Here is a 21,805-nt window from a genome sequence, read left to right on the forward strand (position 1 = left end):
TCATGCCCTGAAGCAGCTTGTGCTCCCAAGCAGATTTTGCCCACACAGTACATATTTTAAAGTACAGACCGAATTTACCATTTGAGATGTTTACCATTGAAAGTTGCCATTACTGTATTTGCAACACTGGACCCTTAGAGGGGTGAATGCTTCTGCCAAATAGGCTTTAAAAAGCCATATGGCAACTCTTAACATTACTTGCAGTCTACACCAACATTCAAACTGATGTCTGATGATATGGCCTGAAATATGGGCACTGAGTAAAAGATAGGTTTTGAAACTGTCCTATAAAACACGTACACGTTCTATGTCTTTTCATATGGCTGTTTCATAAGATTCTTTTTTGTATGCTGTTGCAAGTGGGCCATAAACACATCTTATAATATTAGTAACATATAATAATAGTAATAATAATAGGATTAAACTAGGTGTAGGACAATGTTTTCTTGTAGGCTTCCATTAAAAATCCTACAGTGAAATACCAACTCTGCCCTTAAATCCCAAGAACATGCTCAGCATCTTATACTGTTCCATATAGGTCAGATTTTGAGCATAAATTATTTGGCAGAACCATTACATATCACAGCTGTGGAAAAAATAGTTTGGGATAAAAAGGAATTAAAATCCTTCCTGCTGGCAAGCTCATCAAATAAGCCAGGGGATGAATAGGCATGGAAACCTATCTAGGCTTGCTGCAAACAATTCTTTAGAACCCAAGATTGGATTTTGAAAAATAAATGTGCGGCTTTTTTCTCATTCTTTCCCTGTAAAAATAGCTGTGGGATGTAAATCGTCCCACTGAGTCAGTGCAGAAAGGAGCAGCCTCCATGGCTTAGTGGGTTGCTAACTTCAAAGCTGAATTTAGCAGTTGGAGTGTTGCTGCTGTTAATGTTGGGGAGCTTTTATCTGTGTCTGACAACTCACAGTGTTTGAGTACAGTGAGCACAGTGCCGTGTTTCGGAGAATTTGGTGCTAAAACAGACGAGTGGCACATCAGCATCACTCCCACAAAAGGCAGTGCCTGGGTACAACCCTGAAAAGCTTTTTCTCCCTGTCTTCTGCAGCGAGGGAATCCCTGGAGCAAGGAGCAAAGGGAGCCCAAGCTCATGTGTGTTCTCTCCTTCCTACACAGGGATGATGTTTTGGAGAAAGGCTGGACTCCCCACCCTTCTGCTGCACAGCAGCTTCAAGTTCTGGCTGAAGCCTTTTCCAACCTTAACCACCACGAAATCACTGGATAAAGAGAAAGGCAGGCAGTTCTGCATTTTCAGTGACATTATTGCACAGATGTAAAATGTTACTCTGAATCACCAATACTCAACTCACACTCATTTTGCTCCTGGAGCTTCTACTCTACCTTAAAGGAAGCCCTGGGTTGTTTGGATACATGTCTGAGCAGTGTGGGGCTGCTGGAATAAGGAGCTGGTGTGAAACAGGACCAGCCTGCAAATCCTTATTCCAATGCTATTTGGGGAGAAGAGTCACCAAGGTCACAAGGATTTTTCGCCATGCAAGAACTGCAGGATCTGGTCTAAGCATCTGATATGAGACAGCATTTTAAAGTACTTATGTGGGCTGGCTGTTACATTTTTTGCAAAATCACGGCCCTGAATCAAGCAAAGATAAACAGGTCATAAGTATATTTAGGCTGGGAACCAGAAGTGCAGCTTCTGGTTGGAGGAACTACTGGTATTAAGATAAGGCACCAAAAGTTGCTGTAGACATTTAAGCAGGGTGGGGATGGAGGTCCGAGGGACCTCACAGGGACCAGGATAATCTCTGGAAGTCTGGGAGGATGACACAGAAGTGCAATGTGCATGTAGAACTTACTGTCCCTTCTCTCCTGAACAAGCTCTAATTCTTGTCCCAAATTTCCTATCACAGTTTACCCCGTTTAAATTCCCGCCTGAAATCAGGACACCTGGGGGCACACCAGCACTCTTTGGAGCTCAGCCTCAAACTCACCACATCCATATGAAGAGTTTTTGGGAGTACACATTCTCCTGAGTTCACCTTCTCCCTCCTCTTTGGTCTGTCTCAGAAAACACCCGCAGGTGCCATCCCCTGCTTGTGTTCCATGAGTAGGGAATGATGAAACCCTTCCTAACCACATTCACATGTTGGACCACTCCTGCTCCCTGCTGGCACATCCATCCATCCCCGCTGCTCTCCTCCTGCATCCCAAACCCATGAGACAGGTTTGGCTCCAGCTCTCAGAGCCACCAGCAGTGCAGCCTGAGATGGTTTTAATCTCCTCAGTGGGTTCCAGCTGGGGGTCCTGTTACCTTCTGGCTGCTGCTGGAGCAGAGCAGCAGTATTTCCTGCATTGCCATGTGCTTGCCCTGCTGGGTGACACAACCCTCTGCTCTTGCTGCATGTTCACAATTACAGCAAAATCAGCTGCTGCTCCTCAAGAGGCAAACATTGCCAGCAGCCCTGTGTGCCTTGGGGAATGACTCAGGTTCTCCTGCATGACACGGAGCATTTAAAAGACACAGAACTGACTGATTTAATCCTATTTCTCTGTACACAGAAGGGCCCTGTGCTCGAGTCAGGGAAATGTTGTGCTCTGTTTGCAAGAGGATTTGGGAATGAATGGATCAAACTCTCTTCCCTGAAGCACATGGTACTGCACTAAATGCTGTTATTAATAAATTAATAATTTTCATGGGAGAATCTTGGAAAATGTGCTTTTTGGAGAGGTCCCACTGGAGTTCAGCACATCCAGCACCAAGGTTGGTATGAGCAGGGTGTGCAGCACAGCCTAGGGAGCTCCTGAAGTGTTGGTGATGATATTCAAGGCAGAGCAGAAATCTCTGATATCCAAAGGATACAAGAGGAACTTGCATTTTGGTTCAAAAATTCCTACAGTAAACTTTGCTTGAGATAAAGGAGCAAGGGAACTCCCCAAATCTTTCCCTTCCAAGAACTGCTGCTGCTTGCTGGATTTGCTAAATCTATCCACAACTTCACAGCCTCCTTTCAAAAGTGTGAAGGCTTGTCCCTATGCTCTGTTCTGTACACCCAAGCTGTCCCTGTCCCCGTTCCCTCACTCCTGGCTGTGAGCTGCAGAGCTGCATGAGGCTGCCAGGGTCCTTTTCCTGCCTTTTTCACACATTCAGGGCACATCTGACCCTGGGAAGGACCTACACAAAATGCCCATCCCACTTAAATCCCCAAAACAGGATTGAAACAAGATTTCAGTAATGCTTGGAATGAGTTTTCCTGTGGTGGACTGAGAAGTGAAGCTGTGTTTCCAAAGCCAGACTATAAATGGGCACTGCTCGCAGACCAGATCACAGCTAAAAGCACTTCACTGCAGAGAAGGTGGTCCTCATGCTCATGAGAAGGGCATGGATTAAATCACCTTCAAATTATCTATTGCCATGAAGGCAATGCCACAGCAGAAGCTTGTGAGGGGGAAGAATCTGATGTGCATATCTCTATTTCTGGTGCTTTTGGATCCTGCACTGCAGCCAGCTGAGTTCCCAGCACAATTCCCTCTTGCTTTGAGCTCGTGGGACTTCCTACCTTTCCTGCCCTTACACATGCAACAGAGAAACCTTTGTTTGTGAGAGATTTTTTTTACCCTCCCTGAGATGGAGATTTATACTCACAGCTCAACTTGCACAGATTTTCTTCTCATAAAATTTTACAGATGAAGCCTAGAGAGAAACAGAAGGTATTTTACTAGTGAGTTTGGTGGGAGGCTGATGCACAGGGAGGCCTTGAGGGTCTGAGAGCTGTGCTCTGTGCTGTGAGGATGATTCAGCATGTGCAGATCCTTAAGCATCAGGAAGCAAAGGAGTTGCAGTGGTCTGTTACTGAAATTATTTGGTTTGACAGGCAATAAAGGAGCCACTCACTGCTGCTTCTGATGGACTAAAAGTGAACAGAAATGGTGACATCCTCTCTCTCCCAGATTTTTGTGCAATTTCAAATTTCAAATCCAGCTGGGTGAACCCAATTTGGGCTCTGAGCCTTTCTCTGGGCAACCACTGCACTGGCCCACGTGTCCTACCTACATCATGGCACTGGTGACATCAGAGCTGTAATTTGTCTGAACAAAACAAGTGTGAGCTGCCAGCTTCCCAGAAGAGCTGATCTGCTCTTGGGACAGCTTCCCTTCTGCTCTGTTGCTGTGTGGGATGTAACTCATGCACTCTAAGGGCAATTCCAGTGCATTTTTGAAGATTATTGTGTAAAACCTCCTTCTCATACTGAACAGAAGTGTGGCAACAAAAGGGATTAACTCTGCAAAAAACAGAGACTGCTGGGTCTGGCGCACAAATGCCATTTGGAGGCATTAACTAAACTCCTGTGGAGTTATTAAAAGGCTGCTCTGCTGAACGCTGCCATGTGTGCTCCTGCAAACACGGCACCTCAGGCAGGGCCGAACCTTCACATGGAAACCTCTGCAGAGCTCCAGAGCTGCTTGCAGGGCTCAGATTTCTTCCTTGCAGCAGAATAATTCAAGTCTGAGGCTGCCTGCATATCACCAGATCAATACATGCATTTACCTGTCAAGAATGACTTGAACAAAAGAGTGACAAGCATAATTTTGAGAGTTAATGGACCTCAGCAATTATCCATCTTTCTGTAGCATGGTGAGGAGGTAACAGCAAGCCAGGGGATGGTAGGAGCAGAGAAATTCCATGGCTGGATCAAATGCAGCATATAAAGTTTAATTTACTACAACAACTTGCTCAGAGGAGCACTTCACTCAGAGCTGAAAAAACTATTTTTTGTTTTTTCAGATATGGAATTGCCATAACTGTGAAATATGTGTCCCTGCCAGCCCCTCAAACACACCCAGCATGAGATACGGGTGAAAATACCTAATAAAAAAAGGCAACATAAAAGGTATTAAAAGCCCACTAATTTAAGGTAATTAGTCAAGGATTTTGTGGTGGTGTCGTGCAATGTGAGGAGGGGAAAAATCTTTGTGGGAAGAAAAGGAACTGAGGACTTAATTATTTTTTGGCAGGACTTTTTTACATTTTGCTTATCAAGGGACTGTCGTAGGGTGGTGATTATTTTATAGTCCCCAAAAGTTCCCTCCCTCCTTCATTTCTCCCAATCCCAAGCAACTTTCCTACAGTCTGAGGGGCCTCTTTATGGGATTGCATTTCAACTTCTCTTATTTTTTTTTCTTTTTCCTTGCTGGGGTATTTTTAAAAGACAAATTTATCCAATTCACCACCATGGTCAGTGCGTTACTGCTCTCCCCTCCAAGCTGGTCTGAGAAGGGACAGACTTCGTGCTGTCTGCCCAGGACTGAGAGGGGAAGGCATCAGTGTTGGTCCTGATCCATTTCCCATGGGCATGATCCAGTGAACGCTTCCAGCTGGGATAAATCAGCCCTGCAACCCTGGTGACCCCACCACTGCCCTGGGCAGCTTGTTCCAGTGTTTGACAGCCCATTCAGTGAACATTTTTTACCTAACATCCAATCCAAACCTCCCCTGGTGCAACTTGGGGCCATTTTCCTCTTGTTTTGTCACTTGTCACCTGGCTGAGAGAAGAGGCCAAGCCCCACCTGGCTACGACATCCTTCCAGGGAGCTGCAGAGAGGGAAGAGATCCCCCCTGAGCCTCCTTTTCTCCAGGATGAGCTCCCCCAGTTCCCTCGATATCCATCCTCCAGACCCTTCCTCATCATCCCAGGAGCTCTTCCAAACCGTGAAGACAGGAGGAAGATGACGGCTGCCTCAATACTTTTCCAGCCCGGGAAAGTTTCGCTCCTGTGAAATTCCGCCAGCCCCGCGGGGCTCCCGCCGGTCCGTCCCCGCTGCTGGAGCTGTCCCCGCTCCCCTTCCCGTGGCTCCACAGCCATCCCAGGCAGAGCTGCTGTGCCCTGGGGGGATGAACCGTATCCCCCGAGCTCGGGGAGCGGCCCCGGCCCGGCCCCGCTGCCCAGCAGGCGGCACTGCCCGCCCGCCGACCGTCCGCACCGCTCCCGGTCCCGCTCCCGGTCCCGCACCGCTCCCGGTCCCGCACCGCTCCCGGTCCCGCACTCGCACCGCCCGCACCGCTCACGGTACCGCTCCCGGTCCCGCACCGCTCCTGGTCCTGCTCCTGCACCGCCCGCACCGCTCACGGTACCGCTCCCGGTCCCGCACCGCTCCCGGTCCCGCTCCCGCAGCGGCCACACCGCTCCTGGTCCTGCTCCTGCACCGCCCGCACCGCTCCCGGTTCCGCTCCCGGTCCCGCATCGCTCCCGGTCCCGCATCGCTCCCGGTCCCGCTCCCGCAGCGCCCGCACCCACCGCTCTTGGTCCTGCTCCTGCACCGCCCGCACCGCTCCCGGTCCCGCACCGCTCCCGGTCCCGCACTCGCACCGCCCGCACCGCTCCCGGTCCCGCACCGCTCCCGGTCCCGCACTCGCACCGCCCGCACCGCTCACGGTACCGCTCCCGGTCCCGCACCGCTCCTGGTCCTGCTCCTGCACCGCCCGCACCGCTCACGGTACCGCTCCCGCTCCCGCACCGCTCCCGGTCCCGCTCCTGCACCGCCCGCACCGCTCACGGTACCGCTCCCGCTCCCGCACCGCTCCCGGTCCCGCTCCCGCACCGCCCGCATCACTCCCGGTCCCGCTCCCGCACCTCTCCCAGTCCCGGACCGCCCCCGCACCGCTCCCGGTCCTGCTCCCGCACCGCTCCCGGTCCCGGACTGCCCCCACACCGCTCTCGGTCCCGCACCGCTCCCGGTCCTGCACCGTCCTCATCGCTCCCTCTCCCGCTCCCGGTCCCGCACCACTCCCGGTCCCGGTTCCGCACTGCCCCAGGTCCCGGTACTGCATCGCCCGCGCCGCCCCTGATCCCGCTCCGCTCCCGCTCCTGCTCCCGGTCCCGGTTCTGCACCGCTCCCAGTCCCGCACAGCCCGCACCGCCGACACCGCTCCCGCTCCCGGTCCCGCAGCGCTCCCGCCCCGCTGGGTGCATGCGAGGCTGCCCCGGGCCCTGCTGGACCCTCCCGGCCCTGCTCCCCCGCAGCCGCGGCTCCCTGAATGGCATTTTAGGGTTTTGGAGATGGGAAGGTGCTACCAGCAAAGGGTGCTGCTCTTGTCTGGCTGTGCTTTGCCTTCGTTCTTGTGAACAGGCAAAAACCCCACGTTTAAATAGAAATAACTGCAGGAAAAGGAAGTGGGAGTGCACCATAACAGGAATTGGTCTGGCACTTCGCTGGCTCTGTTTTGTCTCTGTTCTGTTCTCTCCACCTGTGTGCCAGGAACAGCCCAGCCTGGCTCCTGGATCGATGCTGTGAGCAGAGATGCTCACTGCAGCCCTTCCCATCTCATCTCATCAGAAAAAGATTACTAAGAACAGTTTATCCATGTGAAAAATAGCTCCCAGCAATCCTGCCAAGGTCAGTGTGAGCTGCTGAGCTGGTGCTCTGCTGTGAGCTGCAGCTGGGTCTCACACACTGACCTTTTCCAGGCAATGCAGGACACACGGGGGAGAGGGAGCACCCAAACCCTCCCTGCCCTCTCCAGGGACACATCCCACCTGCCTGCCCTTGTACTTGCTCCTCACTTAACTAGAAGAGAAAACCGTGGACTTCCCCCAGGTCAGACAAGACCCACGTGTGTATGAAAACTGGGCAGAGATTTAATTGAAGCAGGTTTGTGCATGAGGTTCTGCAGTGTTTGCTTTGGTCACCACCCCTCAGCCAGCCACTGGGACATCCTTCACGAGGATCTGGTAGTCCTTTCTCCAAGAGTGAAATCCCAGGAAGAACATGGTTCTGATGCAGGGTGAGGGTTCCAAAGAGACATCTCCTCTCCCCACCTCCAGTCTGAGGGTCTGCTCTGGCACAGGGCTGGGATCACTGACTGTGGGGCTCCACCAGCAGTGACCTGGCTGATCCAGGTGTCACCTGCATGGCTCATCCTTGCCCAGCCTCTCCTGTGGCACTGAGTGAGGACTTTCAGGGTGCTCTGCTCATAAATGAGTCCTTATGAGTTCCCCACTGCCTGGCCCAGCATGACAGGAGGATTCACTCTCCCATCATGGGTGGGATTCTGAGGTCTCTGAGCTCTGTCCTTTGGTCTGCAGTTGCTCTGTCCTGCCCTGCTGTTAACTGTCCTTGGAGGGATCATTGTGGGAAGCAGAGCAATTCTCCAGTTCCTTTGTGATCCCCACTGGGCATTGCTCCACTTTGATTTTCTTTTTTCCTCTCATTGACTTCTTAGATCCTGTAAACAGGCAGATGACAGCAGGAGTTAACCACAGAGAAATGGATTTACACTTCTGGAGTCAGCATGGCCTCATCCCAGAACAGGGACAGCACAGCAGGAAGCAAAGCTCAGCACAGGAAAGATGAAGAGCAACCCCTCACATGTGAGATGTGTGGGTATCCAGGGGAGGCTGTTGTGATCCTGACACAAAACAACACGTGAAGCAGAAACAGGCAGAGAACTGATCTGATGCAGAAACGTTTCTGACAGGGTACCCAGACCAGCAAGATGCATTCTGTGGGTTTCTCCCCGTTCTGGTATGGTTGATGGCCCACAGCACATGCTGAGAGAGGTCCTACACCCCTCCATCACCCCATTCCTGCCACAGCTGCACCCACCCCTCACCTGGGACATCCCCATCCAGTCCTGGAGGGTCGGATGTGTCTGCCCTGGGCTACACAGCACAGCTTCCTCCCCATTGCTCCAAGTGGCTGGTTTTATACTGCAAATCCTCTTGTCACCCGGCTGTGGTGGTGTCCCCTGACTGAGCAGGGCTCTCTGAAGGCCAGGCTGTTAAACAAGCTCCCTTCAAGCTTAAGCAACAGCCCTCTCTACATTTATGGTTGGGCCAACGCTGCTGTTTTTACCAGCAGGACGGAGTGGGTGAGCAGCAGGGCTCTTCTGACAGAGCATTTTTTAAGGCCTGACAGACAAACTGTCTTATCCTTGCCCTTATCAGGAGCAGTTTTCTGCTTATTCACCTGCAGGAAACATGGGTACAACACATTCCTCTGTCAGCAGGGAAACCTCCACAGCCACACTGGAAGATCAACAGAACGGGCAGAAACCTTTTTCTGAATGTCAATAACTCAGCCCTGGGAATTTGGCCTTCCCCAGTCACCACCTCCCTGACCAGATAAGCAAACACGAGAGACTAAGCTCTGTTAGCTTAGGTGCTTGGGGTGCTCTCTGCCCAGGCTGTCCTGGCTAACCATTAGCTGGGGCTCCTCTGGCTGGAGATATGAGTGTTGCCAAAACATGGCTGAGAGGAGCACAGAGGAGAACACTCCTCTCCCCTGTCCTTGGGCTTTTCTCACAGGAATTCTTCTGGAAGCAGCAGAAGTTGGAGCCTTGAGCTGATGCCCCAAGGAACTTCTCCCTACCTTTTATCCAGGGATCCTGTCCTCTTTTTCTCTTCCTCTGCTGCACATGAGCTTTGTCTTTGGTGCAAAAATATTTCCCGTCAGCCTCAGCTTCTTGTAGGATCTCATCTTCATACTTCTCCTACACCAACGAGAAGAACAGCCAGTCTGCAAACCACCCTGGCCTTCCCAGGGAGCTGGTGGCTTTGCCAGGGACCTTTGTGACCATCTCTATGGAGTGATGACAAATGCTAGTGTTCATAAACACTCTTGACTGGCTGGGGAGAGTGGCACATCTACCCCTCAGCAGCAAGATGTACAACAGGGTGGGAATGAGGTTTGGCACCTAGTGCAGGAAGAGCCATCACCTCCTAGGGGGAGGTAGGGCTGGGACAGCCTGTCTGATGCCCCTGGGGTCTGGCAGCCCGAGCTGATGGCTGAGGAGAACAAGCAAACTAACCTCACTGTCCGTTGTGTCTGGCTCATCAGATTCTTGCTTCCCAGACTCGGCATCATTGTCATCTAAAGAAACACAAAAAGAAGGGTTTTGGCTGGTGGGAGGCTTGGCAAGCTCAGGAGCAGATGCAGAGCCACTGGCCCAGGCTCACAGAGCCACCGAGGCAGGAAGCAGCTTCAGCAATAAACTGTGTTGTGAAGCAGAGGCACTGCAAGCCTGGAATGAATGTTTAGGAGTGATCCAACAAGACTCTAATGGGAAACCAGCTCCCAGGAAAGCTGCATCCACAGGACTTTGCTACACCATGGTCACAAGAGCTGTCCCAGCATCTGTGGCTACACACAGGAGGGAAACTGGGGGGTATTTAAGCCTCAGCCTGCACCTTCCTCTTTGAGCCCCAGGTAGGGAGATGTGTACTGGGGTGAAGAGGCCAAAAGGGACAATCCCACGTTTGCTGCTGGTTCAGTCAGCAGCGCTTGGCAGGGAATGTGTGCTGAGGAGCAGAGGAAGGAAAGGCAGGGGAGATACTTCCCTTCCCAGCAGAAGCAATTCACTGTACACAGACCCTGGGGCTACACAGCCCCAGACATGTCCCTGCACACACCCGACCTCTGCACACCCTGCATCTCCAAGGCTTGGGGGCCAAGCCTTGCTGCTGGTGGCATCACCCTGTCTGCACACACAGAAACACACCTCAGCTGGCCATGGTGGGCACAAAGGGCTGTGCCCTCTTCTGAGGGGCAGGGACACCCCCAAAACTCAATACTTGCTGCTCATCACACCCAGCTCTAGCCAGGGTGGAGCTCAGCAGGGCAGCCCCCTCTTGCTGCCCCTGCAGAGGTGGGAGAGCAGGTGATGCTGCTTCCAGGCACCCCTGGATTCCCTGTAGCCTGATCCCATCCTCACCTTATCCTTCTGCAGGTCAAGGTTCACTAGAAAGTGCAGAAGTATTTGTGTATTGTTTCCCCGGCTTTGTGTCAACCTTAAGGTGAGAACTGAAGAAAGTCCTGTATTCCCACACCCAGAATGTAATCAGCTGAAATTCTTCTGCCATGATGATATCTCCTTAGCATGTAAATCACACAGGACTCTTCTTTTTTTTTTTTTTTTTTTTCCACCGTGAAAAATCCTGCTCAGAAGAGTGTTCCCAAACCACTCCGACACGCCCAGACCAACTAATCCAGGCGAGCTCAACTTTCTGGCCAAGCCAGTAAGGCTGGTCCTGAGCAGCTCCCAGCAGACGTGCTTCCCACCCTGATCCCCATGGCTGCTGCCTCCCACCTGCCTGGACAAACCTAGCACCTCTGTCTCCTGGGGGTCAGGCAGGGAGAAAGCCTTGGAAGGGCTCTTGTGGAGGATGGAGCAAGGAAAGGAAGGAAACCATCCTGATCTACATGCTGCAGGTACCAGCATCCCTGGCTCTGTGCTCAACCCTATGTGCTGTGTCACCACAGGACACACTTTGGAGCAAGGGGACAGGCAGGGATGGTTTTCCAGTGTTAGTTCTGCAAACCTCTTGCATTTTCCCCATCTCTTCTGGGACATCCTGGGCCACTTTTCCCCTGAGAGGAGTGGGAAACGCTGGAGCAGCAGCATTGTCCTGCTGCTGCTCATTGTGGAGTGGGTTTTGCCAAGAGGTCAGAGCTACGCTGACTCCTCGGCTCCTGGAGAATCCCATGCCCCCAGTGTGGAGTGAAGGGTGCTCTGCTGAGCCTGCAAGGACACCCCACAAGTGGCTCCTGTCTGTGCTGGGCAGACACTGGGCTTTTCTCCAGAAGAACCAGGGTTACTTTCTGCCCATTCATACTGAGCCTGAATTCTGGACATATCTAGGGTAGAAAATGGAGCTCTCAAGGACAGAAATGTGAAACCTGAAGTTCTCCCAAAGACCCAGTAGAGTCGGGAGGCAGGAACACCTCTGGAAGGTGGGTTTGCAGGTGTGTGCAGAGCCCAGCAGAAAGCTCTGGGCTGGGAAATGCCTTCACCAGAAGGCACCTTTCACTCTTGCCTTCTCAAATGTCACTTTTGCCTGGGGCTTCTTACCTGCTTCTCCGTCCTGTGCACTGACATCCCGTCTCAGCCCAGCCTCAGGAAGGGCCTCTGGGTCGCTCGGTGTGGAGTTGTTGGTCAGATATGCCCGTGAAAGCGTGAGCTGTGGGACACAGGGAGCACAAACGCTGCTGCCACCAGGCAGGAGAGGATTGTCCCCAGCCCTTGATGACAGTGACAACCACAGGGACAAGCATCACAGAGAGGTTCCTGTGCACTGTGGTGTGTTTGCAGGGAGCCCAGCACCTCCTGCAGCAGCCTGTGGGAGGGGGCACAGGCACTGCCTGCCCTTGGGCCTGGATGGAAACCCTGGGGACACTGCAGGGGAGTGAGAGCCAGGACTGAGCAACCACAGCTCTGCCATGAGTAACTGGCTTCACACGCATCAAACCCACCCTCCCACTGTGCTGGTCACAGTGGTCCCAGCAGCAGTGCTGGGCACCCTGGGGTGGGGAACGATGCCAGCCAAGCTGTACTTACCACAGCTGCATCCTCCTCCTCCTCCTCCTCCTCCTCCTCCTCCTTGGCAGCACCAGGCGGTGGCCGGGTGGCGCTGGGCCAGTGGAAGGGGCAGTGCAGGTTGTCCCGCTGTGCCCGGTGTGCCCCGCGGGCTGCGGGCACGGCCGGGCAGTGCCCGGGGCTGTGCCGGGGGCTGCCGCAGCCCCGTGGCTCCCGGCGGCCGCGCCGCTCCGGCTCCCGGCCCCGGCCCGAGTCCGACAGGTCCAGCGGCGCGTCCGCATCCTCGTCCCTCGCCTCCTTCAGCCTGGCTCGCTGCTCGGGGCGCTCCCGGCCCAGCCAGAGCTCCTGCTCATCCTTCCCATCCGCAGCATCCTCCGGGAAGAGCCTCTCCTCCTTGCAGCCCGCCGCGGTGCCCAGCCGCGGGGACGGGGGCTGAGAGCCCGGCCGGCGCTGCTGCAGCAGGAGATGCTGCAGCCGCTCCCGCTGCTTGAGCAGCTGCAGCTTCTCCTCCAGCTGCTGGTCCCTCACGTACACCATGGTGGCAGGGAGCTTCAGCAGGGCTGCGTGGTCATCCCAGGGGTCCCGGGAGCGCGTCCTGCCCTCGGCAGCCCTGGTCCGGAGCAGGTGGCTGGGGAAGCTGCCGCCCTCCCGCTCGGCCGGGGCGCAGGGGCTCGCCAGCCCCAGCTGCTGCAGGGAAAGATGCTTGTGCAGGAGGCACAGCTGCTCCCTCCGGGCACTCAGCTTTAGGTTTTCGTAGGATGAAGCGACCTTGGGGGACTCCAGTTTGCTTGCTGTTAAATAACTAAAAAAAAGCATGGAAAAAAAAAGTTACATTAGAGATCACGTCAGGGGAAAAGAAAGCCCCACAGATTAGCATCAGAGCTTTCCCATGGTTTCCCAGTTATGCAGGGATGTGTGTGGTCTCTCCTGCACTTTCCGTGCCCTGTTGCAGCTCTTGGACAGTACATCATGTTTGTCTTTGGGTTCTGTGCTGGGGAGGAGGGTCCTGGTGGTCAGGGGCATCAGGCAGCCAGCAGTAGGAAGCCATTCCCACCCCACAGAGTGTGGGAAGCCATTCCCATCCCACCATCCAGCAGCAAACCCCTGTTCCTAGGCCATGGCAGCTCAAGGCAGGGGGTTGAGTGAAGGTAAGGATGCAGTAAGCTCTCACAACAGCACTGCTGCTGAGAAATCACTTTTTAAATAATGTCTTACAGCCAGCACTATCCTTACTACCCCCCTGGGCTTTCTTAGTGCCTTAAGACCCCCAGGACAGAGGAAAAGCCCACCCTCCCCTAATCTCACCCAATGGGAAACTTTTCTAGCCATCCTAGGAAGTTTGGTACAGTGCAGGAACCTGTCCTGCAAACCCAGTCCCTGCTGCTGCTGTTTTTTTGGCAGATTACATGAGTGCAAGCTGTTCCCAGGGATGCTCTGCAGAGCTACTCACACTCTGGGAAACTCTGTCTACAGGTGAATTCCATGGCCTTGCTCAGCCCTCTGTGCTCCTGAAATCAGTGGGGAGATAAGCCTGGGAAGTGCTGAGCCCTGCAGGAAAGCCCATTAGAATAGATAAGGAGGAGCAGGAATTGCTGCCTGCCTGGGACAGTCCTCCTGCCTGGATGTGGGGACAGCTGGTTCACCTTGTGGGTCTGTCTGAGGAGCTGGAATAACGAGAGCCTCATCTGGTTGGGCTGGATTCCAGCCATTTTTTACTGGTGTAAACTGGGATATCCCCCCCTTCCCAAGGCTGTGGGAGAAGTTTGGAGAGGGAGGTGGGCAGGCACAGTGAATATTGGCCATCCATCCATTGAGGCACATCTGCAATGGGCCCTGGAGCAGGCCCACCCCACGAGCCCCAGGTACTCACGCCTCCAGGCTGGGGCTGTGCTCGAGCTCCGGAGGGAGAGGAGCCTCCCTTGCTGGTGGAGACACTGCTGCCCCCGAAGGACTCTTCTCCAGGAGGCAGGGTCTGGAGCCAGGTCTCACCAGGGCAATGGTTCCATGCAGCTGGTTGGAAATCCTCTGGGATGCCTGTGGCAGAGGACAGAAAGTCCAGGTGGGCCATTCTGCAGTGTGGACTGGGACACATCTCCTCACCAGTGACAGCAAGACAGACAGTTCCTGAGTGCACTGCTTGATATGGCTCTGGTCAACAGCTGTATCAAGTTTTTTATTCATTTTTCCAGGAAATTTTCCCTTCATGGACTCTCCATTTTCTGGCTGCACTGATTTGTAGCACAGGAAGTTTTGCATCTCCTCTTAAGTCACGATTCAGTGGCTTAACCAAGTTAAGACCCTGCAAACTCCTTGTCCCATAGTCAGGCCTTTTTCCTCATGCAAGACTTGATTCATGCAAGCTCCAGGCACACACTGGTTTGGTGGGTGTATTTCTGGTGGAGTGCCTGGGCCAGGACATCGTTGTCTCCATCAGCTGTCATGAAAGGCTCACCACATGTTCTGACTTGACTTTCCCCTGCCCACCTGGAGATGTCACCAACCCTTCCCGTCATCCCTATTAATTATCCCCTGCAGCCTTACCAAAACCCCTTTTCACCTGCTCTTTCAAGTTTTTTGTGGAGGTCGATTAAGCAAAAGCTGTGCCAAAACAGAAGAATCTGTGTGGGTGTGTACGTGGGCTTGTGTTCCCGTGCCCAGGAACAGGTCCAGGTCCTGAGTCTCATCTCCCAGTGCCCAGTGTCACCGTATCACTCAGCAGCCTGAGTGACACCCTCTCTGTGTTTGTCCTTGCCAGGCCCTCTGAAAATGCCAGGTCTGGCTCATTGTTCCACCCCCAAGGGCCTCCTACTTTTTCCCTATTCCAATCTGCTTGTCCTGATCCACTTCAGATGACCACAGCAGTGGGGAGAAGGCCTGAGGACATCAGGCTACCTCTGCCAACTCACTATTTCTGCAAGGCTGACTTCTTGGAGGAGAGTGCCTGGAGAAGTCCTGCTGCTTGGAGAGCTTCTCTGGAGCTTCTCTGGAGGCTTTTCTGCAAAAAAAAAAGGACACAAGCAGCTGCCATAATGGTCCCCCAGAGCTGCTGTAGCCCTGCCCTGCAGTGGGCTGGAGCCATGCAGCCTCCCAGGGATGCCACTGGCTGCTTCCAACCACCTCTAAGTGAAGATTTTGAGTCAAAATTATCTTTTGGCTCAAGCCAGCACCTGACTGAGCATGCCTTTCGCTGCATGTGTGGGTGGCAGGAAGGGAATGCCATGGTCTCTGCATGAATTGTGTTTCAGTGAGGGCACCAAGCACTCTTTTGCTCTAATGCAGAGCAGGGTGTTTCTCCCTTGACCTGCATTTCCCCCCATCAGCTTTTCTGCTCATGGCAATGTCCATCTGAGCTGCCAACAGCTTGGTTTTTGCTCTCCAGACCCTTTCCCAGAGTTTTGCACCATGGCTCAGTCACTTTTCACCCCTCAAGGGTGGCAGGAGCCAGCAGCACCCACCTTCACTGAGCTCAAGGTCCTGCTGGGCTTCTGCTTCCCTGTGCTCTGCTTTCTCTGTGCTGACATTCCTGCTCGCTGGGGACAGCAAAGTCAAAGGGGAGCTTGGTGTGGAGCAGCTTTCTCTGGAGGAGACTCCTGGGGTCTTTGTCCTGTCCCTGTGGGAAGGAAAAGGACACGAATGAATGAGAAGGGGCAGGATAAGGAAGGTTTTGGAGCCTCTGTACTGAGAGCTCTGAGCCTGATATACAAAGATACATATTTATGTACGTGTGGATGTGGACATTCCGGATCCTCAGACTCACCTCCTTCCACTGCAGCTTATCAGCAGCCCAGCTGCAGTCTGGAGCATGGACAGAGCCAGCGTGACAGCCTGGGCTGTGATTGCCCCACTTGGTTGTGGGTAAGGTCGCAGGAAGCCACGGTGTTGGCTAAGCCAGCACCCAGCTGTGGCTATTGCAAAAGCTCTGTGGGAACCTGTCCCTGGCTGGGCTTCCAGCCTGATGGAGGGCTGGATTCAGCACAGGGACGTGGTGTCTGCCCCCTGTCACCAAACCAGGATGGAGAGGGTGATGCTCTCACACAAGGGAGTGCCTGAGCCTTGGAGACACGCACAGAGCCCTGGATGGGCTCTGATGCTGAGATGTGGATGTTTGGCTGGAAATCCTCCTGTCCAGCATCTCAGGGGAGAGCAGAGCAGAATCATTCAGTGCTCAGCAAGCCCAGCCCAGCCTGGAGCTACTCAGCTCTTGGGAAGCACTGGGGAGTAAAAGCCAGAGTTCCTCTTTAAGTGGATGGTGCTCCTGTGCTCCAAAGAAAACACAGTTCTAAACTAATCCCTCAGTGCTAATTCCTTTGGACTCTAAACCCTTGAGGAATGAGCTGATTTGTATATATTGGCTAGCCTGGCAAGTTACTTGGCTTGCAGCACAGCGCTCTGCTGGTCTGTGAACCTGTTGGTGCAGATCACTTCTCCCATTTTAACCCCATCACAGTCCCTTGTGTGTCACTCTCCTTCCCCCAAACCCCTGCTTCCTGCAGACCCTCTCTGGCTGCTGCAGGAGGGGAGCTGGTGGTGTGAAAAAGCCATGGAATTCCAGGCTGAGGTCCATGCAAGCTGCCTAGGGCTTTGTTTCCAGGGGGTTAAGTATCTTTCTTCCCCAAAAATTAATCACTGGATGCTGGTGAATAGGGAGTAAAGGTCAACAAGGATTTTGAGACTATTAGGGATTTTTCCATGTCTTACATACACAGGAACCCACGGGAATTAGATGCTAAAATACCCCTGAGGACACCACAGTCTGGACCTTGCCTTGCCTGGCTCTGGGGATGCCCTGGTTGTTGCCAACTCCCCTTGTAAAGAATGAAACCAGAAAAGAGCTTACTCCAGGCTCCGGAGCCTCTTCAGTTCTTCCTTGAGAGTTTTGTTCTCCTCCCTCAGGCGGTTGGTCTCGTTTGCTGCAGGGACAGAGGCGGTGCTGTGAGTTCAGATGCTGCAAGGATGCTGCTCACAGCTCGCTGGGCTGCCCGGGGGAGGAGGAGGGAATGGCACCGACTTTTAGAGGGATGCCGAATTCCCTTCCTGCCTTGTAAACCTGCTGGGGCTAAGGGATGAAAGGGAGCAACTTTCTGACTCGGGTTTCATCAGGACTGGGTCTGCCTGCGGGTCACCCAGCCCAGGGCAGAGCACGACCAGAGCCGGGCGAGGCAGCGCTGGGCTGGGCACGGTGAGCATCCTGAGCACCAGGGCAGCCTGGGGTGGGTGCTGGGTTGGGGGGAGGGCTGGGGGTCTCGGGGGGATCAGATGGAGGCCAGAGGGAGATGTGAGCACCCAGCACTGGGTCCTGCAGCCAGGAGGCCATGGGAGCACGGATGGGCTCCCAGGCACGGCGCTTTGCCTTGCTCCTGCTCGAGAGCAGCACTCGGGGAACAGTGGCATAGCAGGGGAGATAAAGCAAGGGCTCTTGGCACCTCTCCATCCCTCCTAAATGCCTTATCTCCTTTACCCCCATGACCCTCCCTGGGCTGGTCAGATCCCTGGGGAGAAACACGCTGTGCCTCAGCGGTGCTGGGAGCTGTGCCAAAGGCTCAGGAGAAGATCCATCACACGTGTTGCTTGATTTCATTTGCCCGTGCTGAGCTGCTGCTGTGACTTTCCTGTCTTTGCCAGAGTGTTGCTTCTGCTGTGCCAACTGCATCCTTTTCCCAGGCAGCTGACACAGCCTGGAATCTCTCATTTTTCTGGAGGTGTGGGGGGCTGCAACCCCCAGCTCTGATGATTTGTGTGAAGGGTTATGTCTCCACAGTCCCTCCCTTCTCCCTTCTCCCCATCCCCAAACCCTTCCCAGCTCACCAGAAGGGCTCACATACAAATATCTGGGATAGGGATTAACAGAGCAAAGACTCAGCATGCCAAAGCCAAGCTCCTAGTGGGTGTCAGTACGTACAGAGGATGAAGATGTGCTGCAGGCTCTGGAAATGAGAGGTCTCATACTCATTCTGCTTCTTTTTGGCCAGCTCCTGAGTGACCATGCATCTGTCACAAAGACCAGCTCGCAGTCTGGAGGAAGGAAACCCCACAGCTTGTTACCACACGGTTTCCATGGGAGAAATAAATCCTGCCCTCCCCACAGGGAAGTGTGAACACCCGAAGCATCACTGAGAATCAGCCCCACAGCCCAGCACTGGCCTTTGCACCCCTCCAGACCCAGCCCCACCACCAGCAGCCTAGGAAAGCTCCTATGCATGTGCCCACACTCCTCCAGCTCTCTCAGCAGCTGAGTATGGGAAAAATAGAGGTTCATGTGCTACATCCCAGTCCTGGGAAGACAGCAAATCCCAAACTCTCCCCCAGGACTGTGCAGTCGCTGCCACTCAGCAGCACCCTACTTAAAAACAAATCCTACCTGTTTTCTAACACCTTTACATTTTCTTTAAGGACCTTCTGTTGTTCCCTTAATTGGTGATTTTTAGCAAACAGTTCTTCAATTCTCTGAGCATCACTGGTTGAAGAAACAGAACAAAGAAAGGAGGGTTATTAGATTTCTTCCCAAAACATGTGCCTTCATCCACATCATTCTTGTGTGGCAGAAGGGGAAACAAATGTGTTGGAGCCCGGATGATGCCCTTGGAGTTAGCAGTTTAATTCCTCCCACTTATGGTTTTCCAAGGGAGAAAGCACCGGGTGGCACAAGCATCACCTGCCAGTGGGAAAACAAACTGCAGTTGGGCTGGGATCACCCCAAACCCTGCCTGCAGCCAAAAAGCTTGAATTTGGCAGTGCCAGAGAGGCAAATGGTGCTCTCTAATCCAGAAGCGTTGGAGAATAACTCAGGAAGTTGAAATTGCAGTGGTGTAACTCTGAAATTGCTGATGCCCCTCTGCCCCAGCACGGCTCACCGGCACTTCTCTGTCGTCAGCTCCGCCACCTTGCTGTGCAGGCCTGGAATGAAGAGCAGACACAGAGCTGGGTGTTTATTGCCAATTCCCCAGCACTCAGAAGCAAACGATGCTGATGGAATTCCAGGAAGGTGCATGGCTTTGCAGAAATCTCATCCATTCACAGGCCTTATCTCCAATAAGGAGTAACACATTGCACGTGTTAAACACAATCACAGTTTAATGGAACTGGGGAAGTTGTACAAAGTGTGAGCTCGTCTTGTAGCCCCACTATTTAATGAGTCTGCATCTCCTTTGCAGCCCCAGAAAGTCTGGTTTGGTTTTGTTTCTACTCATTTCTCACTACAGCTCACATTTCCCAGGTGGGCAGTATTTTATAGCTTTCATGATTGGAAAGCATCTTGGAGAATATTTACAGCTGAATGGCTTTCCTTGATGGATCTGCAGACATTGTATCCTGTCAAATCTATTTTATGCAAAGTAGATATAAACATGTGGTTTAAATTGCTCAACAGTTTCCTCTAACTCTCACATGGCTTGAAATTACACAAGAGAAGAATGAATTCATAAGCCAGAATCATCCAAAAGTGCTGAAGTTTTGTTCATAATATTGATACTGGGAATTATTCTAATAGGAAAACAATTGGACTTGGCACTGGGTTACTTAACCTAATGGGTTTTATTTTAATAATGTATGGCCTGAGAAATAATTTATTCCCTAGAGGAATAAGCTATCCAACCTGACTCAAACGTTTTCTTTAACAGAGCTTCACCTCCTGCTGCTTCTGCCTTACAGATTATTGCATCTTTCTGCTTTCCCTTTGATCCCTCAGTCTCCAGATATACTCCAGTCCTCACTGCTTGGAGCAGATGCCCAGCAGGTGTGTGTGCACCCCTGCAAACCCCCCAGCTCACCAGCCCACGACAGCAGGGGCAGGAAAGGAGCCAAATCCCCCGTGGTTAATGCTGGGAGCAAGTGGGATTCCTGCAGGGACTGAGCTCCTCCATGGCCTCCTTTCCAGCAGCATGGAGTGCAGGAATGTCCTTTCTCTTCTGCTCCTTCTCCTCATTCAAAAGTTACTTTTTCCAAGGAGAGGTACAAATGTGCCATCAGTGGGTGCTCTCCCCTGAGGCACAGGCTGTGACCCCATGTCCCAAACCATCCCTGTAGGTGCTGCTTGCTCAGCACTAATCCCCAAATCTCCCTAATCCACACCTGCTCCTCCTCCTCCCTTCAGGTTATTTGACACCAAACGGATCAAGGTGGTATTACAGAGAAATGGATCTTGGCCAGGTTTTGATAAGAAAATCTTGTCTCCCTACCTTGGACCTCTTTCTCATGGATTTCCTTGAGCTTATTCAGGAACTCTGCAAAACTCTCTGTAGTCATGGTCAGGGCTGAGCCACACACCAGGCTGTGTCCAGTGCAAGGATGTCCTTTTGCTTCAAATTATTCAGGTTTCAGCCTAAAACAGAAAAAGTCCAACAAAAGAGATGTGTCTGGTGCATGTGGTGTTCTGGAAAGGACAAAGCCAAAAGCTATGAAGAGAAATCATTTGCTAAACCATGGGATGCATTTTTGTCCACCCTACCTCAGCACTGAGCACAGCAAAGAGCATGTCTGAGATACCAGGAGAAGCCCAGCTGGAAAATCAAGCTTTTCCTCAACTTGTTGAGCTGTTTAAATTGCATTTCTCTGGGATGAGGTGGGGCAGGGCATCTTCTTGAGCATAAAGAAGAGACTGCAGAACTTGTGTTGGGACCACATGGGGTATGATGAAGGGGAAATTCACAGCAGATCTGGTGCTTGAGCCTGATGGGATGCTCCCTTGCATGCCTCCTCCTTCTGGCACCAGGCACAGCTTTTACAGAGGCAACACACAGCACTGGGCCACCTCACTGTCATCACCCAGGCTTCTTGCATGGCCTCACTGGCTGTAGCCTCTTTGAACCCTTGGGAGACATCCAACAGAGCTTTTTCACCCAATTTTACAGAGAAACCAGGAGAGGTGATGTCCAGAGCCAAGAGTTGCAGGAAGCTGGGGTCCTCTGGAACCACCAAAACCACACTGGGAAAGAAGAACTTCCACGTGAATGCGTTCAGCATCTCCTCGTGGGAACTTCTCCCCCCAAAATCAATCTGGGTTACTGAGCCATGATGAATAATTCCAATCCCAACAAAGCACCTGGACACTCAGCCTTCAACCACGGAGAGATGCCCAGGGAGCAAACCTGCCCTGTGCAGCTGGGAAGTGAAGAGTGGCCAGGCCTTTGTGGCCCCACGGGGAAGGTTTGTGCTGCCTTCCAGCGCGCTCCCAGCCCGGCTCCCGCCCCTGCCTTTATCTGCATGCGGAGCAGGGCTGTGCCAGATCGCCTGCATATGCAAGATGTGGGCACGCAGAGCTGGAAGAAGAAAGTTTCCCCTAAAGCATCTGATTTTCAAAAGAATCGAGGCACGCGCCAGCAAGCACAAGCAGCGCGCTCGGCACGCTCGGGTCGGCAAGCAGCTGCCTGAACACGAAGCATCCCCGAGCCTCTCTTTTGGCTTTTGAGCAAATCTGATGCAGAGTAGAGATCTCATTTGATGCTTCTACCTCTCTCAGCCCCTAAATTATTAGGTTAGCCCAGAGATACGAGGCCTTGAGGGGAGGAACATCAGGAGATGGGCAA

General features: G+C 52.9%; 1 protein-coding gene across 1 annotated transcript; it reads right to left on the minus strand.

The window, feature by feature from the left end:
• Positions 1–8,076: 8,076 nt before the first annotated feature.
• On the minus strand, positions 8,077–20,525 carry RBBP8NL (RBBP8 N-terminal like). The gene is made up of 13 exons (XM_077787070.1): positions 20,459–20,525; positions 19,136–19,178; positions 18,643–18,738; positions 18,184–18,296; positions 17,122–17,194; positions 15,740–15,894; positions 15,191–15,279; positions 14,155–14,318; positions 12,306–13,086; positions 11,820–11,928; positions 9,780–9,841; positions 9,341–9,461; positions 8,077–8,195 (listed from the first exon to the last, which is right to left on the minus strand). The coding sequence occupies exons 1-13, from the start codon at positions 20,523–20,525 to the stop codon at positions 8,077–8,079; spliced, it is 1,992 nt and encodes a 663-aa protein (XP_077643196.1).
• Positions 20,526–21,805: the final 1,280 nt, after the last annotated feature.

The sequence above is a fragment of the Lonchura striata genome, chromosome 17 (assembly GCF_046129695.1).
Source record: "Lonchura striata isolate bLonStr1 chromosome 17, bLonStr1.mat, whole genome shotgun sequence".
NCBI classification, from domain to species: domain Eukaryota; kingdom Metazoa; phylum Chordata; class Aves; order Passeriformes; family Estrildidae; genus Lonchura; species Lonchura striata.

Excerpts from the sequence above, each read along its gene's own strand:
- RBBP8NL (XM_077787070.1), bottom strand. The coding sequence starts at position 20,525 with ATGACTACAGAGAGTTTTGCAGAGTTCCTGAATAAGCTCAAGGAAATC. Across the intron at positions 18,739-19,135 it reads CTGACGACAGAGAAGTGCCG|TGATGCTCAGAGAATTGAAG; the intron begins GTGAGCCGTGCT and ends TTCTTCAACCAG. Across the intron at positions 18,297-18,642 it reads GTAAAGGTGTTAGAAAACAG|ACTGCGAGCTGGTCTTTGTG; the intron begins GTAGGATTTGTT and ends TCCTTCCTCCAG.